This window comes from Emys orbicularis, chromosome 6 (assembly GCF_028017835.1).
Source record: "Emys orbicularis isolate rEmyOrb1 chromosome 6, rEmyOrb1.hap1, whole genome shotgun sequence".
Lineage (NCBI taxonomy): Eukaryota > Metazoa > Chordata > Testudines > Emydidae > Emys > Emys orbicularis.
Genome location: NC_088688.1, coordinates 55,329,555 through 55,351,865, shown reverse-complemented (window position 1 = coordinate 55,351,865; position 22,311 = coordinate 55,329,555). Strand labels below are relative to the sequence as shown.

The window sequence follows — 22,311 nt, the reverse complement described above, 5'->3', positions numbered from 1 at the left end:
AATAGGATGTTAGCAATCATTAAAAAGGGGATAGAGAATAAGACGGAGAGTATCTTATTGCCCTTATATAAATCTATGGTACGCCCACATCTTGAATACTGTGTACAGATGTGGTGGTCTCATCTCAAAAAAGATATACTGCCATTAGAAAAGGTTCAGAGAAGGGCAACTAAAATGATTAGGGGTTTGGAACGGGTCCCATATGAGGAGAGATTAAAGAGGCTAGGACTTTTCAGCTTGGAAAAGAGGAGACTAAGGGGGGATATGATAGAGGTATATAAAATCATGAGTGATGTGGAGAAAGTAAATAAGGAAAAGTTATTTACTTGTTCCCATAATACAAGAACTAGGGGCCGCCAAATGAAATTAATGGGCAGTAGGTTTAAAACAAATAAAATGAAGTTCTTCTTCACACAACGCACAGTCAACTTGTGGAACTCCTTGCCTGAGGAGGTTGTGAAGGCTAGGACTATAACAGCATTTAAAAGAGAACTGGATAAATTCATGGAGGTTAAGTCCGTTAATGGCTATTAGCCAGGATGGGTAAGGAATGGTGTCCCTAGCCTCTGTTTGTCAGAGGATGGAGATGGATGGCAGGAGAGAGATCACCTGTTAGGTTCACTTCTTCTGGGGCACTTGGCATTGGCAACTGTCAGTAGACAGGATACTGTGCTGGATGGACCTTTGGTCTGACCCAGTACGGCCATTCTTATGTTCTTAACCCAACGCCCCCTCCCACACCCTGAACCCCTCATTCCCGGCCCCACCCCACAGTCCTCATCCCTGCACCCCAAACCTCTGCCCAACCCTGAGCCCCTCCCACACTCCAAACCCCTCATCCCCAGCTCCGTTGGGTCACGGGCATCAACAATTTTCTTCAGCTGGGTCACCAGAAAAAAAGTTTGAAAACCACTGGTTTACAGAACTGCCTATAAACAAAGTCACAATGCCATTCATCTGTACAAAATCAGAATAAACTTATTTGCCAAGAACTAGTTTGGCCTTCATTATTTTTAATTTCAGACATGAGGCTTAAGGAGTTACTATATATCAGGAAAAAAGAACAGGAGTACTTGTGGCACCTTAGAGACTAACAAATTTATTAGAGCATAAGCTTTCGTGGGCTACAGCCCACTTCTTCGGATGTAGCCCACGAAAGCTTATGCTCTAATAAATTTGTTAGTCTCTAAGGTGCCGCAAGTACTCCTGTTCTTTTTGCGGATACAGACTAACACGGCTGCTACTCTGAAACCTGTATATATCAGGGGTAGGCAACTTATGGCACGGGTGCCAAAGGCAGCATGCAAGTTGATTTTCAGTGGCACTCACACTGCCCGGGTCCTGGCCACCGGTCCAAGGGGCTCTGCATTTTAATTTAATTTTAAATGAAGCTTCTTAAACATTTTAAAAACCTTATTTACTTTACATACAACAACAGTTTAGTTATATATTATAGAGGTATAGGAAAAGACCTTCTAAAAACGTTAAAATGTATTACTGGCACGCGAAACCTTAAATTAGAGTGAATAAATGAAGACTCAGCACACCACTTCTGAAAGGTTGCCGACCCCTGCTATATGTGTTGATAAATGGGAGATCTGATTATTACATTTTAAAAGAAAACTGAAAATACACCACAGTAGGAAGCTTGGCAGTTACACTAGATATTGTGGCTCTTGTATATTAATACTTAGAGAATCTTAAGTTTTAGAACTGATTTAAGTAGACAACACTTACCACTTCTTCTACCAGGTCTTCTACAATAAGGCCTTGTTCATCTGTCCGTAGATTTGTAACCCACATCCAACCGTCTTCCAATTCATTATGGACAATAAACATGTCTCCTTTAAGGAAACTGAAGAAAGCTACAGTAAGACTATTAAACTAGGACTGCAATCAAGGTGCAATAGTTTTGGCAAGGATAATAAATTGAACATAACTCAACCAAAGTTAAATTTTCAAAACTTTAAAAGATGGCGGAAGCATAAAAAACACTGTATTTGCTATCCCAAGAGCGTATCACAAGTCAGTCTGTTTACACATCATGAAATAAGCACCTGTTAGATACTGACACATTAGATTTATTTGGATTTCTAATACTTGTTAATTTCTGGAGACACCTTTAATGTTCTACTGAATTATGCAACACTAGCACCATATTACAATCAATGTTAAAGAGACAATATCCAGTCAAATCAAATCCCAAATAAAAATAAGAAAAATCAAAGACAGACATACGTGTATATACCAGTATCATAATTTATAAAAGAAAGTAGCAATTTTACCTAATTTCACAACATTGTAAACCCTACATATGAAGGGAGAGGTTTCTGGGACCCTGTATATGAAAGCAGGCCTTTTAGTTACTATAAATGCAGGTGCTAAAGCCCTACAAAATGGTGCAGAGTACTGTAATTACCACTGGATCATGATGGTAGATGGACCTTGTCAGAAATATAATACGGGTTAGAGCATGCTTGAAAGCTTGTCTTTACTACAGTTAATTTAAGTTATAACTCAAGTACTGTCCTAACTCACCTTCTCTCTCTAATATCCTGGGAACAAAATGGCTACAACACTGCAAACACTGGAAGATAATGAATTTTGCCATCTGAAATTGAAACTCCACAACATGAAACAAAAGAAAGCAAAACCTAAAGCAACATCTATTTCCTTAGAAAATGCCAAGAAACAAAACATTATCCCCAAAGGGCTCACCATCTATAACCCTCTGACCACTACATACAATTCCAAGTCTGACAAAGAGCTCTGCAGGAGGACTTAAAAAAAAACTGAGGAACCATCTCCTGCATCTCTCATACTCCAGAAGGGACCACCTCAAACACAAAATCATCACATACTCTCACATATCGGAAAGAAAAAAAGCAGGAAACCTACCTGGAGATCATGCAAGAAACCACCAAAAAAAAATCTATCAAAGAAACCTGAAGACAGCCTCCAAAACAAAAACAAAAAGTGGAACCAAGAACAACAACTCCGCTACAATCCACTGAACACCACTTGTGGAAGAAACCACAGCACCAGGACCCACATCATGTGAACTTCTACCCCACTACACCGTGATACCATACTAACATGTACAAAACTAGAAGAATTATTTTGCCAACTCCACTTCAAAAAATTCTTTCACACCACCACCCATAGCTACCGCATTCCCACCAACAGCCATAAGATAAAAGAATTTCTGACTGGACACCCCACCACACCCTTGATCATTGCATTGATTGCTTCAGAGGGAAAAAAAAATAACTATAAAATCCTTAAACATCATATCCACCACCATCTCTCCACTGACAAGAGGATAGCTATACAATTCCTGAAATCCAATCACAAAAAGCTAGTGATCAAACCAAAAGACAAAGGGGGTGCCATCATAGTTCTCAACTGTAATGACTACATTAACAAGGCCAACTGACAACTCCCCAACACCACCTCCTATAAAGAACTCAAAGACCTCACAACACATTTCACCCAGGAATTAAAAGATGTCATCAAATCCTTCTCCAAACAACTACAAGGGAAACTGTACAACTTTATCTTAAACCCATCCCAGGGACCTTCTACATGCTTTCTAAGATACACAAACAAGGGAACCCAGGCAGACCCATCATATCTGGCCACGGCACTCTTACTGAAGGAATATCAGGAGTCAGAAACCAGAATCAAATCACTCACCACACAAAGGGCCAGTTTCCTCCAGGATACAATTGACTTCCAGAAACTCAGCAACATTAACAACCTCCCTCAGACTAGCATCCTTGCACCTCCCTGTACACCAATAACCTTCATAATGACTGCATCACTGCCTGCCTCAAACATCTAGAAGACAATGGACATCACACAGCTATCCACCCCAAACACATCACTAAACTCATCCATTTCCTCCTCACCCGTAACAATTTTATATTAAAAATAAACAGTTTGTCCAAATCATGGAAACAGCCAGGAGTACAAGGATGGCTCCCCAACATGCCAACCTCTTCATGGGCCACCTCGAAGAAGAATTTCTGGACAAATGTACCATGAAACCAATGATATACCTGAGATACGTTGGGTGATATTTTCATCCTCTGGACAAATGACCTACACACCCTCACAGACTTCCGCCACAACTTCAACAACCACCATCCATCCACCAAACTCTCTCTAGAACACTCCCACACCAGCATCAACTTTCTGCCCACCACAGTCAGCTTCAACAATGAAACCATACAGACAACTATATACCAAAAACCCATGGATCACCACACCTACCTTCACGGATCCAGTAATCACCCAAACATACCAAGAAATCGGTTATCTACAACCAGACACACAGATACCACAGAATAGGCTCCAAGGATAAAGTCCAGGATACACACCTTAACACATTTAAAACTTCCTTCACCAAAAAAGGACACTCCATCAGGGAAGTGAATCGCATCTCAAATACCTCCTTCAATATGGGGGGGGAGGGGGGAGGAACTCAGATCACATATTCCTACTTGTCACCTACTACCCCACAGGGAGTATCACCAAACAATTACAACCTGTACTCAATGGGGACTACACCCTGAAATAAATCTTACCTGAACCCCCTCTTCTGGCCTCCAAACAACCCCCCACAACCTTGCCAAATTCATCATCAGAGGCAAGCTCCCCACAGACCAGGACCCACTAACCCAAAGCAGCATTAGACCCTGCCAGAACAAAAGATGCAAAACTTGCAGGCATATCTTCATTGCTAGGATGATCAATACCCCTCACAACACACCTTTTAAGATCCAGGGATCCTACACATGCCTAGCACAACATGTGATGCACCTCATCCAGTGCACCAAATAACCCAATAAAAATTATCTGGCTGAAACAAGACAATCACTATTCTCTCTAATGAACTCACACAGAAAAATTATAGAAGACAAATACACCATATCACCCATGGGCAAACCCTTTTCATAAAACAATCACTTACTATCTGAACTCTAAGCCCTCATCCTCAAAGGAAACCTGCAAAACACCTTCTAAAAGACAAACCTGTGAGCTTAAATTTAGAACTTTCCTAGGCTCTAAAAATCAGGGTCTTAAAAAAGACATAATTTACAGCTTACTCCAATAATCTGTAACCCAGTGACACACCCTTTTATGTCATATGCAGAGGTGTTAACAAGCCACTTCACTTTGAATGGCCTCTTACAATATGTTAACTATTTATAAACAATCTGCTTTAACATGGCTTGGTGGTCGCAGCAGAGCGCTGGGAGAGAGCTCTCCCAGCACTCTAAAAAACCCCACCTCCACGAGCGGCATAGCTACCAGTGCTGGTGCACTGTCTACACTGGCACTTTACAGCGCTGAAACTTGCTGTGCTCAGGGGGTGTTTTTTCAGAGAAAGTTGCAGCGCTGTAAAGTGCAAGTATAGACAAGCCCTCAGTAAGTGAGTCTCAACTCTACATTGAAGACATAGCCAAGTCAATGTCGCCTATGCTGAGTCCTGGAGCACAGGCTCTTGCCTCTGGAGTTTCTCCTCAGCATGCCTTTCAAAAGGAAGAGTCTTAACATTTCTATAGCTCTTATCACCCAAGTGCTTCCCATGTAAATTGGATATGCATGGCAAGGTCACTAGTGGATTTAATGGAATTTTCTATTCTTCCTCCTTACCTGGTGGACTTCCTATATACAATTATAGGTTTCCTCCTCTGTCTATCAATCTGGTTGTGATAAAAAAGCTCTCTCAAAAAGACAGCTCTCATAACGTGCTCTACGGTGGTCAGACTGGATTAGTATGATCTGCACTGGAAACTCATTCCACTGATGAACCCACTCAAATAAGGATATTTTAACTCCAGCTCTCATAAACTTTATTCTGATATTCATGAAACCTTTCTCCAGATATCAGAAGCAGATAGCAACAGCCAGAGTCTCAATGCAGTTAGCATGGTAAGTCACACTCCCAGAAGACAACCCAAGAGTGTCCCTACCAGTGATTACCACCAAACATCAGGGTCCATTTAGTGGCTACTTCAGCCTTATAATGTCCTGTTCAAAATTAGGCTATGTCTACACTAGAGACCTTACAGCGGCAGAGCTGTACCGATGCAGCTGTGCCACTGTAAGGTTTTCTGTGTAGCCGTTCTATGCCGACGGGAGAGAGCTCTCCAATCAGCATAATTAAACCATCCCCAATGAGCAGTGATAGCTATGTCAGCGGGAGAGCATCTCCCACAAACATAGCGCTGTCCACACAGGCGCTTCTGTCTACCTGTCAATGTAACTTCTGTCTGCCAAGGGGGTGTTTTTTCACACCCCTGACCGACAACAGTGCTAGTGTAGACATAGTTGAAATCAGTGACAAATAAGGCTACCACCACCACCCTTCTCCCCCCAAACAGCTTAATTGTTCTTGCTCAATTTTATATTAAAAAAAAAAAAAAAGTGCACACACTTGGTCTTTGGATGAAGACCAAGCCTAGAGAAATTAAACATACAAGTTGAAAGTTTCAGAAAGTTACAGTGAGACTGACAACAGAGACCTAAAACAAACTAATAGCTCCCCTTATAATTAACGTGTTTATTTGGTAAACATTAATACATATGCACTCAAAACAGAATGCTGCTACTTCTACAACTGATAAATAAGCCCTTAAGAAATCTGATTTTGACATCTAGGAGTAGGAAGACAGATGTAAACAAAAATGATTTGTACTCATTAGTACTGAAAAATGCTCCAGAATATCTTCACTGCTTCTGATCCTTTAATAAGACGTACCTTATTTCATCTGTGTCTGGCACTTTAGTGTATGGCAGAATGGCTCGAACTCTCCTTCTGTCTTCCACTGGCTACAATTTAGGAGGGGAAAAATGTTTAATTCTTGCTCTCCCCTAAGTAGAATTTCCCCCCAACATTATTGCTAGTTTGAGGTGCAAAACTCGCAATACTCAGCAAATACCCCTAACATTTAAGTTATAATAGCTCAAGACTGATCAGGGTTAGACATGGGTGATGTACACCATTAGCTCAGGAGATTTCCAATTTGATTCTAGCCCTGGAATGTCCCAAAATACTGTATGTTAGAATTGTGACATTTTAATTAGTACAAATTGCCATTTATGTTTTTTATTATATCAAATTTACCAATAAGGGGAAACCCCAGAAAAGAAATAAGTTTGGATTATATCCTCTCCATACAGCAGGGTGGGCTTTCCACTTAAGTTGTGCCTTTTAGAGAGGTTTTTATTCAGGCCAAGATTTTTAAAAGTGACTAGTGATTTTGAGTGCCCTACTTCTGAGACACTGCAAAGGTGCTCAATTTTCAGAGAGCTCAATTCTTTAGCTGTAGACTAGATACTCTAAAATGTTGCCATTCTATTTTATCCAATATTTCATATATTTTTATCTTGGGTTTCATACAATACTCATCACTATAGTGTTTGGATATATCCATAATACACGAATACCTAAAGGTTTTTGTTGTATTTTTTTAATTACAATATAAGATATGTAATATTTGGCATTTTCATCAGCAAAAATGCATCTATATAATGTATAAATCCTTATATATTTTGCTGTGAAGGGGAAAAGTGATTATAAAACTAGAAGAAACTTGCTACATTTTTCCTTTCACACTCTAAAATGATAAATATCAGACCAAACAGTGTTGTATTAAAAAGAAAATAATAAAGAAAAAACATGTTACTGTGAGGAAGTTATTACTTGCCTCAGGAGGTGCTACAGGGAAAAGCAATTTTTCCCCCTTAAGCAAACAAGACACGTGACTGTAATAACCTATTAGGTCTGAAAGCGAAGAAAATCGTCGTCCACCAATGTAATAATCTCCACACATGGCAATAATCCTGTTAGGAAAGAAACACTAAAGTTAATTTAAAAAAATATATATTTCTCTCTATAAATGTGCATGGATAACTTATAGAAAGGTTGGGAACCTAAAGTATTGATTTTTCAAGGTATTTGCTTTTGAAAGCAAACTATTTTCAAAGCATACACCTAACAAAATGCATTCTTTCACAGCTAAATATATATATGCCTTGACAAAGTAACTTCTAAGCAGGAGTGACAGAGCAGGGGCATAATAGTTTACAAACACTTGAAGCTTGAAAAAAAAAAAAAGATGACTTGTTTAGGGTCAAAACAAGGAGGTAATAAGCTAGGAGTAAAGGGATGAAACAGGAAAATGTAAGATGAACGTCAAAAGGAGTTTTCTGACTATGAAAAATATTAAGTTACTAAGCAAAGCAGAAAGCTCCATTACTCTGAACATTTAAAACTAAAAGAGACAAAATACTGTCCTAGAATGTGTGTTTTAAAGAGCAAGTCTAAATCATAGAACTGGATCAGATGATCTAATAGGCGCTTTTCCTATAAAATGAAAACTTAGAATTGCAACTAGGTTTCCAACAAAGTCTAATTTTGACAAACGTATCAAAATATTTCATTAACATGAAAGATCTTTAACTGTTGATCATACACCTGCAGAGCACTGAATACCTAATTTTTAATGATTTAGGCCTGGCCTACACTTGAAAGTTTCTGTGCTAAAAGTCAGCTTTTTGCACTGACGTCTACACTGACAAGCCACTTTTTGCACCAAAACTCCTCAGTTGCAACGCTGTAATAGAACCACCCCAATGAGAGTCATAAGGCTTTTTGCAGTGAGGCTTTAATGCTGTAGTGCCAGTGTAAATGCCTTGATTGCTTTTATCCCTGTAATTGACCTCCAGAGGTGTCCCACAATGCCTCGAGTGAGGGCTCTGCTCATTGTTTTGAACTCAGCAGCCCTGCAGGCATGCACCCTTCCCCTTTCAAAGCTCTGTTCTGACAGCCAGGGCGTGCTGCTCTGCTCCCGGACACAAAGCAAATCATTAATGCGGAATGCTCTGTCTCCCACAATATGAACAGACGCAGGCAGGCGGGGTGGATGTGTGTGTGAGACAGCGAGAGAGATTCTGTGCTGTGCAGAGCCAGGGAGGTTAGGGTCTCCCCGTCTCAGGACTGGTTGCTTCCTGCGGCTGTCTGAATTTATGAAATAGCATGCCAACACACTTACTCTCCCCCAACACACACTGTCTCCTCCCACACGCTCGCTGTCTCACACTCTGCCCCCACACACTTTAACTGAAAAGCAGCTGACAATGGGATTGAGAAACCTGCATCATGTGATGCTGTACCTGCCCAAGAAGGCACTGCAAACCCTTCCCAAAGCACTCTGCAGCCAGCTGCATAGAGCTACCACAGTGCTCTGCTCTCTTTGTCATTGCAAGAGCTGCTAGTGTGGATGTGTTCCAAGGACACAAGGAGCTACAGCGGACACACAACAGCGCTTTTAATTAAAGCACTTTTATTAAAGTAGTATAACTTTTGGCACAAAAACTTGCAAGTGTAGACATACCCTTAAATTGTTAGATTTACTGTGAATGTCAAGTATGCTTTAAAACTGTCAAAATGTGAACAATTTTTCCCTCTTGCTTGACTTTTGATTTATTTGGAAACATGCTAACAGATGTGATGACAAAAATAAATGTACAGAAATGAATAGAAATGTTTTAAGTTGAGAAAAATAAACCAGTAAAAATATAGGAGACAGTAAAATTCTGATACGATTGTTTATTTTGATATTTAAAACAATAAGCACAATTAATGAACTCGTATTACCTAAAAGTTAATTAAATTAAAAATGTGCTATGCCAAAGTTTTAACTTAATCCTCTAAATAACATGAGAGACTTAGAGTGGAGGCAAAATCCTTCTTTTCCTGTGCTGTGTTTATCTACTTAAATTTGTGTAATATTTTAAGTACCATGCACACTTAGATTGCTATACCAGGGAAAGTTAAGAGTGACAAGCTTAACTCTGAATTCCCTGTATCTGTGGGTTTATATAAAACAATGATATTTTAAAACATTTTCCCTATACTTAATTTAATGGGCAATTGCACACAGAAAGATTTAATAAAAGCCAAGCAAGCGCAATATCAATAAAATCAGACATCCCAAACAATTGATTATGATTGCATAATTGCTGGTGTCAATTACAATTGAAGTTTCCAGCTATACAAAAGTCAAATATCGAGTACTGAGAAACAGATTGATTATTCTTAGTCAGTACCATTTGTATGATAATGTGGTTGTAAAAATCCGACTGATCAAATCTTTTTTCGTTTGTTTGTTTTAAGTTATCAACATGACTGAACAACTCCTCTAGTTACAACACCCTAACAAGAAAGGGTAAGTTACTGTAATATCCAGTGTGTAATTGGAAAGTAATAGGATCCAAAGTTTTTTATAAAAAAGTAACTGACTTTTTGGGGCTACCTGCTCCTATTTTAAAAGTTTATTGTAACTATAGGAGTATTCAAAGTTGACACCAATTGGGGACACATAAATAAATGGGGAGAAAGTTTATTGCAACTCACTGAAGAATGGCTGTGGCACAGGGATAAAAGAAAGGTCTAGAATATTTCTTCTGATCTTACTTTATAAAACACTTATAATACAAGAATATTATTACCCAATCAAATTGTGCAACCCGGCTGCTAAGTCAATGCAGAAAAAACATGAGTAATTAAATTTAACAAAAAAAGGGGCCGATACGAAGCAATATTGACAAGCTAGGAAGTAGAGTGATTTAACATCTGAAAAGTCAATTTAAATTTTTTACTTTCTACTTTCAAGTTGAAACGGAAATTAAAAGAATGGAAATATCTTAAAGATCTATTTACAAAATTAGATATTGGAATCTGAGAAGATAATATTTCAACACTTGAAGACTAAGAACTACTTGCCATGCTCATTCTTTTTTTCAAAGCTGATGATCATTCCAGAAATCAAGTGAACAATTTGGGGAAATTTGTTTCTATTTTTAGGTTAAACCTCCTCTCCCTCACAATCCCACACTGATTCTTGACTCTGCTGCTTTTCTGTTTCTTAACTTCTACCATTTTCTTTGCCTATGGTCTTGCACTTCAGATACGGGTTTATTGGGAAATTTTCCTGCTTAAGGATTTTTTATATTAGTCTATATACATACCTATTAAACTGTTCCTCGAACAACAGATCAAAACAAGTCTTCTGACAACATCTATGTCTATCAGACTTTGGCTTTTGATAGAGTTGACCTTTTAACATAAAATTTTAAATTCCAAGTAAAGAAGGATCATTTAGTCTCTGCAAGGCTGCAACAGCCAAAGATTGAACTTTGTAATGATGGTGGGCCTCAATCCATCACTACACTGGCTTGAATGAATTACCAGGAATTACCAGAACAGAGGACTGTAGAATTATGGTCCCAGTCTTACACACCAGGAAGAGAAAGTTCTCCAAATCCCCAAAATACACTCATGAGGCTGACAGATTTCTGGGGTTTAGCATTGCCAATAGTGTCTTGACTGATAGACCTTGCTTCAGTTCTCCTGGTCAATGACAGGACCAAAAGTTTGTTACATTTAATTAGTTAAATACCAGATCTTCATAGAACAGCAGGCCTTGCCTCAGGAAATCCTCTACCGCAAAGAGCTTGCTCACACTGGCAACAGACAAATTCATTAATTCTGGGAACCACAGCTTCCTCGCGTACTCAGAGGCTATAAGGATGAAGGATCCTCAACACACAGAAATCTTCTGGAGAACTCTTCTCACCATGGCCCAGGGAGTGGATTAGGGGAGTGATGAACGGGAAAGATGTACTATAAAGATCCCATGGATTGCTTGTTCATCTGTTCTGCCTAACTTAGATTCCATTAGCCTGAAGAACATCTGAAACCTGTCTTTCCTGAAGGCCATTAGCTCCACCTGTGGTCTGCTTCAGGCTTGACAGACTAGAATACTCCCAATCAGTTGCTACTTTCTAGAGTTCAGCTGTGTCCTGTTCAAACAGTCTGCTGGTGAACTGCTTTCCCATTAGCTGTTAGCCTGAAGAGATTCAGCTTCCAAGATACCAGCAATTCTATTTTGTGGAGCCTGAACAATGTTATTCCATTGGCACACTATACGTTGGCCAGCATTCAAGTTTACACACAGCAAGTCTCATTCATACTAACAAGAACAAATACATTCCTTAAAACTGTAATCCTAGCCATAACTTGGGACAGTGGCAAAGAAATGTTTTCACCCCTCAGCTCATAGAGAGCCTAATATCTAGTGCAATCCATTCCAACATGCATCAAATGCTGTTTCCATCAAACCCAGAAACCATTAGACACAACAGATTCCTTACTTTTTTCCCTCTCCATTTTTCTCTTAAAACAAAAGATAAAATTAATTTGTGTTGGTACACTAAGAATATTGAATAATATGTAATATTAACTGCAATGACTGTCAGGGAACACATTCAGAACAATTCATTTTCAGTGACTCATTAACAAATAAGAGACCTCCCTAATGCTGCCTATAAGCCTATTCGCTACAATTCAAGATGTAAATTGTTTAATAGTAAGTTTTTCCATTTTGCAGCTCCATTTATTTCCTGATGCTTCTGTGTTCTGCTCTGGGTGCTGAAAAAGTTGATCAATGTAAAAAGTATTTTCAAGTAGTATACTTATTTTAAAACAATTAATGGAATGCAAGCAAATGAACACCAAAATATACTCATGACAGGTACATATATTCCGAACCACCTTAACTGCTAGTTAAGATTGATTGTAATGCAAACATTTAAGTCTGTTTGTATATGCTATAAGGACTTCTGCATCTATATTTACAGTAGCTATCACATTTTCAAATATGACAATAGGTACTCACCTAAAATGATTGACAACATTTGTTTTGCTAAGAAATGAAAGCACAAATGATCCTGGCCTCCGATCACTCTCTCGAATAAGGTAACTACCAGGTTTTCCGGCTTGCCGAAGACGTTCTTCTGCAATTGTTCTGTCAAGTTTTCCATGATACCACCTGAAAAAGAGTGTGAAATAAACAGGTGACTATAAAATAAAACTATCAATTCCAAAGTGTGGTCACAAGAACATCTGGGGTATTGCAAGAGCTTTACTAGAACACATTAAATATAAAACAACTGAACTCTGACATATCCAACTCTGATGGAAGTTTTCTGTTAAAATCATTGTTTATGAAGGCCCTTAGTTCTGTCTATCACTACAGAAATTTAACATTCGTTATTAGCTTAGCTCTTTTAAAAATGGTGATTTAATGCATCAATCTGCGTTTAACTGGATTGTTGGATTTCAGAACTCTCTTTTCAGCATGGTTTAATTCATTGATTTGCCCAAATCCATGCAATCTCAGACCTCATTGAAAGTTCCCTCTTAAAAACTCTCTAATTTAGTTCAAAATTAGAAAGAGGCATAAGATGCAAAGCAGGAGGGAGAAAGGGAAAGAAGATATCCAGAATCTGACATTTTGATTCAGATCCCTCTCTTCTGTAATGCTTGAAATCCAAGGAAGGATTCTGTTCTCAGCCAGAGACTTTGTGTAACAGTGAGGACACCTCTCCCTTAGGGCTGTGATTTTGGTGTTTTGCCACTAAGAGGAGCAGTACAGAATGTAATCCTCAGTTTATCCTATTTCTGAAAATGTGAATCAACGAACTTTTTCCTTCCTTCCAGATAAAGGTTATCTGCAAAGGAAATAAAGGGATTGTGCCCCTTTTGGACTTTGTTATGTTAAAAAAAAATCAGGCCTTTAATATGTCAGATTTTTTTTTTTTTTTTTTTTTAACATTAATCAGAATTGTAGGTGTCTCAGAAGACCCCCTGCCCCAGCCCTGATTCCCCTCCCACCCTCTGAACCCCTCGGTTCCAGCCCAGAGCACCCTCCTACATCGCAAACCCCTCATCCCTGGCCCCACCCCAGAGCCTGCATCCCCAGCCAGAGCACTCACCCCCCCACCCGCACCCATACCCCCTGCCCTAGCCCTGATTCCCCTCCTGCACCTCAAACCCTTCATCTCCACCCCCACCCCACAGCCTTCACCCACACCCAACCGCAATTTTGTGAGCATTCATGGCCCGCCATACAATTTTCATACCCAGATGTGGCCCTCGGGCCAAAAAGTTTGCCCACCCCTGATATAAAGTGACTGAAGTGAACAAAAGGGTTGTTTTGGAAAGAAGGAAACACACTAAGTGAGAAGATTGGATGAGCAGTGAGGGGCAGAGCTGTACATTACAATGGAAGTTTTAAATTATAAAAGGAGGTTTCCCCTAACAATCCTTTATAAAAGAGACTTGCTGACTTATGAAAAAATGAAATCCTTTAACAACAATGTTGTTTCTATATCATTTCTGTTTGGGAAAATTTTCAGAAACTGCACTAAAGGACTCAGTTAGAAATCATGGGCTCTACTGACAATTGTGAATGAAAGACTTACCTAGGGTAAGCTATTTCACACCTGTATCTCGGTTTATTAGTCTGTAGAATGCATATGATTGCTATTGAGATAGATATTTGTAAAACACTGATATCTTTAAATGAAACGTACTGTACAAGTGCAAAGTTTTATTTCTCTTTCCTCATTTATTAGTTAAATTTGGCAGAGAGCAGAATCATTAAGAGTTTATCTACTCCAGTTTATTCCCCACTTGAAATAATACTCCTGACATAATTAACTCTTCTAATAAATGGTTCTACTAATAAAGAAGAAGAAAACAAAATAATAGCAGCTTCTCCATAAGAGATCAGGTTTTTTAGAATTATAAATATGTAATATCAATCTTCTATTTTACATTTCTATAAAACATACTCAAGTATCTCAAGTTTTGAACAAAGTGGAAAGATTTTGTCCTCCGTAGTAGGCATATACCACTACTTTTGGTATATTCTAGATTATTTCCTCTGACTCTGAACAGGATATACTTATTCTCTCCCACATAACTATATTTTATTACATTTATTACCAGATGAGTGTAAGTGACTTAAATAAATACTTTATCACAATTTACCTCAGAACAAAAAATATGGTGCATTTAATTTCATTTCTTATGCCAGCAGTTAAATTCAATCAAAGCTACAAGAACATATCTTTTCTGTCTTTGAGTTACTATCAGCTAACACATAAGCTTGTATTTTTCAGGTTAGTATGTATTCTTTCATTAAATTGTTGTTCCTATGAAAATATGCTCTGACATCTGTTTTATTTAACTAAAAACTGATAGTATAACAGAGTCCATGGCAATAGTATATCATCAGTATTCAGTAGTGATGGCAGAAAACAGTTCAAGTGAATATCCTCAGGAAACCGCTGCAGATAGCACACATCTTTAGAAAACAGGATACACACTGAAGATATCATTACAGTAAGCAAAATGCTTTTCAGGAAATAGCTGCATTCTTTTTCCAGAGAAAGTACAATTTTAACACTGCCCCATTCAGAGGACATGCAGAAGAATTATATTCAAAGTTTTTCATAAATCAGTCTAAAATTTTAAATATCAACCTCCTCTTGTCTTTCAATGTGCGTCTTAGGTGAAGAAATATACTAGTACATGGTGCATTGTATTGTCTCTCCAAACCTGTAAGTATTATAACACAGTAAGAGATAATTGAGTTACAGGTGTTACATATGTTCAGAATCTTTTATAAGCACATCAAATGAACAGTTATGGGAACGCTCGATGTACCTTTAACAAAGACAATGGCAATTTTCATTATTATAGACTTTTTTTTTTTTCCACTGAAAAAGGTACTCGCAAGAATCAGCTCAGTCTTTCTTGTCTATTCAAAATGACGACCAGTCTAAAACCATGTCACCGTAAAAGTAAAAGAGGAAAACTCACCTCAAAAGGCAAAAAATACATTTATTTGGATTTTTACAAACTATTAAAGACCATCCGATTCTCTAGGCGCCCTTGGCAAGCTTTAAAAAATACACTAAAAAAACTTGTCCGTTCTCCAAAATCAACTAAGCACAGTGTAATAAAAATATAATAGAAATTAATGAGCATTCCCATAAAATTCCCAGAATCCCACACTGACACAATCCAACATCGTTTACTCATAGGCAACGTAGAAAAGGCTTACACACTCAGACTGTTCTGGAGCAAGCAAATTCAAAAGGCCCAAGAGCCTTAACCAAGAACATCCAGCAAGCCATCCCAGAGAGACTAGAACACAGGCACCTCTGCTAACCTCAACTATGATAGTATGTCACAAAGAGAGGTCTCTTAGCTGGGTAGATCCCAGCCATTTAAAACCTTATAACAAAATCAACATCTTTAAAATCACAAGTCAGCCAAAGCAGATTATACAGTATGGGTTTAATACATTCATAAAAAGAAACAACTGGTCCCCTGACTGCATCACCTGCAGTTTCTGAATAAATTTAAGACGTAGCCCTACATAGAGTGCATTGCAGAAATCTAATCTTACTGAGACAAACAGATGGATAACCATTGCAAGATTCGCTTCTAAAAGAAACAGCTCCGTAGGTGAAAAAAGGCTTATCTGATTGTAGCTGTAACCCAATTTCTGTGCTTATACAAAAACAGGTCATTTCAATCCTACTCTGTTTTATATCAATTTCCACTGACTTTCATAGTGGCAGAGGAGATGCTGCTGCTCCTATGATTAATTTATTTCATGTAGTATTATAGGTGTTAGTCTACTTATGATACTACAGTTGGATGTGCAATTCTCCACTCCTTCCATGTCATGTTTTAATTCAAGGGAACATACTAACATAGGAATTGCCATACTGAATCACAACAATGGTCTATCTGGCCAGTATCCTGTCTCTGACAGAGGCCATTATCAGATGCTTCGCAGACAGGTGCAAGAAACCCTGCAACAGAAAGTTATGGAATAACATAACATTTCTTACTAACTCCCATTATTTAGACAATTCCTTAAACTCTTATGCCTGAAGATTTACACAACTTGTTTTTAAAAAGTACTTATTATTGTAACTTACTATCCATATTTTATCAATCCATTTTTTTATTCTGACAACCTTTCAGTCTCACATTCATCAGAGTTCCCCAGGCTAATTATGTGTTGTGTGAGAAAATATTTCCATTTATCAGTTTTAAATTTGCTCCCTATTAATTTGACTTCATTTAATCTCCCTCACAACACAAAAGCTGAATACAGGTTCAGCAAATATTCAGTCAATGTATGTGCAAGTTAAGCATATGCCATTTTATATTTTTACAGGAGAAATAGGAGATTATGGTTAAGGTTTTGTGTGTTGTACTATACAGGAGATAAATGCCCTACATACAACAAGGAAGTTCTTTGTGACCACGTGGAGTTTGTCATTGTCTGTGGAAGCTTGGTGTGTGGTTATTAGGGTACAGTTGAGCAGTGTCCCATACTTCATATTTCAGAGGTTTACAACATAGTGTGTCTCCTCTCAGTTTCGTACCCACAATTTCTCAGGGCATCCCATAACTTAAGTTCCATTAGAAGCAAAACTGAGCCATATGACAAACAAGGATCTCAAGTATACCAAGTTTCAGCTGAATCATGATCCCTATTTCAGGGAGAGTGAGAACCCCCCATCAAAATATTCTTTAGGTTTATTTGTTCCCGTTAGTCTTGGTGTTCCACTGATTCTCTCAAACTTCCTGTTTCTGATAAATAAGTATTATATCTTTGGCTATTTGCTTTTCAAATTTTATTTTAGCCCTTTTAATTTCTATCTTACATATTGCCTGACATTTTATGCTTTTTTAAATTGGATTTAAGGACTGGGATTTCCATTTTCTATAGGATATTTGTTCAGATAAAAGGCAAGTTTTCTAAGGTTATTTGATACATTCTGTTTATGTCTTGCTTTTCAGCTTCCATTGTTTAAAGACATGCATCCCATTTGAAAATTATTATTGTCTCCTTAGGTAGTCTCCATGCCAAATCTAAGGAATGTAATTTCTTTATTTCTGACAAACAACTTTTTACTAGCTCTCTCTTTTTTAAATTTAGATTTAAAACATTTTAATACATTCTTTTCAGTCAACATCTTAAACTATTTTGCTATTTATGATCTATTATTAGCTTGGACAATTAAAATTGAGTTATTTTCATGCTCTATCACAATATAGTAGTGTTTATATTTAAACTCCCTGCTAGGGTATTTGTATCTCATAAAAAGCGGTCTCAGAAAAAACATGAACTCTTCTGTGCATATTACGTTTATTTTTAATCAAACCTGATTTCTGAACCTAAACTGTACCTAGAAACGTAAGGTGAGCACAAATGTTTAAAATATGTATTACAAGCTATCACGTAGTATAACCAAATATGATTTCCTATCATATGGGAGAGACAATACAATGGGAGGAGGGGGGATGGGTGTGTGTGGAGGGGAGGGATTGTTATGGAGTTGGGGAGCGTTCCCCATGCAGACTCTGGCTGAACCCTAGCCTCTCCCATTTTGTCAGGCACATCTGTCCCTGTTCCCTTGTGTTGCTGCATCCCCACTCTACCACTCCCACTCCCCCCATCCCCATGTGTCTCTGCACCCCACTCCCATTCAGCCCCAGCTCAATGCTGTCACCCGGTTAGTTCCTGTGACCCAGTCTGTCCCCCCTCACTAGTCCTTCTGAACCCAAGTCTGTGACTCCCCCAGCAACCCTATGTTCCCAGCTATATCCGCCCCCACGCCCATATCCTATGCCTCACCTGGCCCCATGGGCAGGGCAGGGGAGGGCATGGCGAGGAAGGCAGCCTCTGCTCCTTTCCTTTCCACATCTGGCTGCTCCAACCTATGACCCAGCTGCTCTTCTGGTGCCACATCAGCACCGCTGGGCAAAAGGTGTAATTGCAGCGTGACCCCTCTCACAGCTGCCCTTTGCCTGCCTATCAGAATCAATTACTCTGCGGGGTAATATCCTTGGAAGACTTTATTGTATTAATGTTATATATTATTGTAGGCCAGGATTGTATGATCATCTCCAGTGGAAGATGTGAGACCCGGAAGTTCAAAAGACTATACTGAAAGTACGTCATACAACTACGGACTTTGGGGACAATAAGGGTATGTTTACACTGCAATGTAAGCCCAGAGTTTGTGGGACTCGAGCTCACAGATTTAGTGTTTGTAAACCAATGCTTGAATGGTCACAATGAGTATTAACCCTAGGTTTAGAATTTCTGGACCAGGATCTTACACCGGCACTCAGGCATCTACACTGCACTACAAAGACCCAAGTCAAACCAGCCTATCCCAAGCTTTCTTACACCCTTCCCAGGTGTAATTTTTTTAGCCGTTTGTGGAGAATAGTGGGAAAACTTGTCCGTCCTGCGACACTTTACAAGAAGTTGTCATAGCCCGCCAATACATCCTTCTGAGCTATCTTTTGGGTCTGCATACTCCTGGCAACCAGAGCCAGCAACATAGAGGAGTCACTATTTGAAGACCGTCCTGCTTGGGCTTTTACTTCTGTTTCAGGAAACAGACAGAGCATCCATGACACACCGGAGGGATATTTGGCAGCATTTTAAGATCTACTAAAGGCATCTGTTGGAGAATGACGACAGCATAGATGTGGCAGGGCAGACTTGAACTGGCTGATGCTGCTCCCAACTCTCAGTATAGCTGCTAATTCCCCCATGTAGACCAGCACTTCTGAAGCAGAGCCACAAGCACAAACTGGTGGGATCACATCATCATGCACACCTGGGATGACCAGCAGTGGCTCCAGAACGTTCTCATGAAAAAAGCTACATTTCTGGAGCTCTGTGGGCAGCGTAATCTGACCCTCCAGCATCATGACACACACATGAGGCCAGCTGTGCTGGTCCAGAAGCAGGTTGCTATGATCATCTGGAAGCTGGCAACCTGAGACTGCTACATGTCCATTGCTAACCAGTTTGGTGTTGGAAAGTCAACTCTGAGTAAAGTGGTGGCGGAGGTTTCTGGGGTAATCAGATTTACCCAAAGGTGGAGTGCATAAACAATATCCCCGAAGTAATTACTGGGTTTAAGAGAACGGGGTTTCCAAACTGTGGCAGGGCCATTCATGGGACTCATCATAGAATCATAGAATATCAGGGTTGGAAGGGACCTCAGGAGGTCATCTAGTCCAACTCCCTGCTCAAAGCAGGTCCAATTCCCAACTAAATCATCCCAGACAGGGCTTTGTCAAGCCGGGCCTTAAAAACCTCCAAAGAAGGAGACTCCACCACCTCCCTAGGTAACACATTCCAGTGCTTCACCACCCTCCTAGTGAAAAAGTTTTTCCTAATATCCAACCTAGACCTCCCCCACTGCCCCTCATCTGCCCAGAGTTTGCCCTCTTCAAGGAGCATGAATACATAAACCACAAAGGATACTACTCCATTGTTATGCAGGCCTTTGTGGACCACAAATGCAGATTTATGGACACCAACATGGACTGCACTGGAAAAGTTCACAATGCCAATGTTTTCCACCTATCAGGCGCCTACTCTCAGACAACCTGGGACACTATTCCGAACAAATGACATTGTCCTAGAGTAACTGTCCCCACTATTATTCTAGGGGACCACATGTAATCCCTTTTGCCTTGTCTTCTGAAACCATATTCTAACCTCAGAGGCCCTGGCAAAAGAAGATTTAATTACATTCAGGAGGTGGAGAATGGTGGTTAAAAGTACATTTGGCAGACTGAAATCTTGCTGGCTCTGTTTACCGAACTGTTTGGATTCCAATGTCATCAATGCTGTCCACATTATTGTGGTTTGCTGTGCTCGTCACAATCTTTGTGAATCCAAAGGTGAGTCATTTGCCCCTGAATGCACCTATAACAGTAAGGGACCACTGAACTGGTACACTCAGCCAGAAAGTGCACCTCTCACAGCTGGAACAGGATGCACACTGGCAACAGAAATCAGGGATGTTTTGTGCACCACATGATGGACTTGTATGAACCAATGGAAGGAGAATAGTACATTTACAGATGAAGTACTCTCCCAGGACGCTAAGAATGGGGGTGGGTTGGAGACTGTCAAATTGTAATTGTGGATGAGATGACTGCTTACACCATGGGGGAATGGCGTTTCATGTGACATGAATTATGGATTTTCATTATGGACTGATCTGAACAGATGCACTGAGAAAATGTGTTTGGCTACAACTTCCAAGTTGTGCTTTATTATTTCTTTATCTTTACTCTTCGAAATACACATTATATGATGCAATGCAGTGATGGTAGTAAATTTTTTAAATAAAATAAAAGCCTTTGTGAACATGGCCTTATTATGAAAAACAATATTCAAGCACAGTTTAGCAGGCCAGCTGCCATCATGATGCCAAAACTCCAGTAATAAACCAACACCAAAACCAGTAATAAGGTGCATACCAAACATTGAACAGTGCAAAACAGAGAAACCAATGCAAATGAACAAATTCTCTACTTTTCCATGTCCCGTGGCCCCCATTCTCTTTCACTTTCTAGCACGTTTAGCACACACTTGGTGCTGCTGCAGAGGGTACATTTGCCCTGTCCAGTTAGCATTCAGTTCTGGTTGCACAGGCCACCCAACTGTGGTATTGTCCAATGCATTCTTGGTCTGCAGGACATGGTACCATGGAGGGGACTCAAGACATGGTGTCAGTGGAGCAGGAGCCTGAAATCCTGTGACCATTAGCGTAAGCAGTCTCTCGAACAGGTCTTTCTGCTGTGCTCCATCTTTGTCCCTTAGGCGACATTCCTGCTCCAGCAACTGCATTGCAAGTCTCTTCTTATGCTCTGCTGTCTGTCAATGACTTTCCACTTGCCATGAATCTTTTCCCCTTTGGTACTGCACCTGTTTGTTGCCTCTGTCCAGGACGTCCACCATAAGCTCACCACTGAACACTTGGTCTGTGACCGTTCAAAATCCCATACTCCTGGTGCAGTGTGGCTAGGCTGCTGAGGTGAAGAGGCCTGAAAGCAGACAAAAAGTATATACTGTCTCATTACTTCAAAAAAGGTTCAATGCATCCTCAGAGAAAAGTGCCTGTGCAATCTCAAGACAAGTTTTACTTTGAAGAACTCAGCCTGAATACAGTCTTAGAGGAATGCTTGAGCTCCTCCCAGAAGCTCCATAGACACAACTGAGGACTTTTCTACACTTAAAACGCTACAGCGGCACAGGTGTGCCGCTGCAGCTGTGCCACTGTAGTGCTTCAGCACAGACACTACCTACACCGGCAGGAGAGATTCTCCCATCAGCATAGGTAATCCACCTCCCCAAGAGGCATTAGGGGTAGGCAACACCAAAGTACTAGCATGCATTCCACCATTAGTTGATACACACTGCTACAACAAAAATGGGATTTGGTCATAAACCAGAAATCTCTCCCTTTTGTATATTAACAACATGGACTCAGAACACTTACCAGGCTCCAGGGCTATTTCTGATTCTTGTTTCTTCTGCCAGT

The 22,311-nt window shown here is 39.7% G+C and overlaps 1 protein-coding gene across 1 annotated transcript in view; it reads right to left on the bottom strand.

Annotated features, from left to right (window-relative positions):
• Nucleotides 1–22,311, bottom strand: part of RASA1 (RAS p21 protein activator 1) — a 113,043-nt gene that overhangs the window by 72,167 nt on the left and 18,565 nt on the right. The window contains exons 2-5 of the mRNA XM_065406508.1: nt 12,753–12,905; nt 7,719–7,854; nt 6,770–6,840; nt 1,738–1,855 (exon numbers count right to left, since the gene is read on the bottom strand). Of these exons, the coding sequence (XP_065262580.1) occupies nt 1,738–1,855; nt 6,770–6,840; nt 7,719–7,854; nt 12,753–12,905 (478 nt within the window). The remainder of the gene's footprint in view (nt 1–1,737; nt 1,856–6,769; nt 6,841–7,718; nt 7,855–12,752; nt 12,906–22,311) is intronic.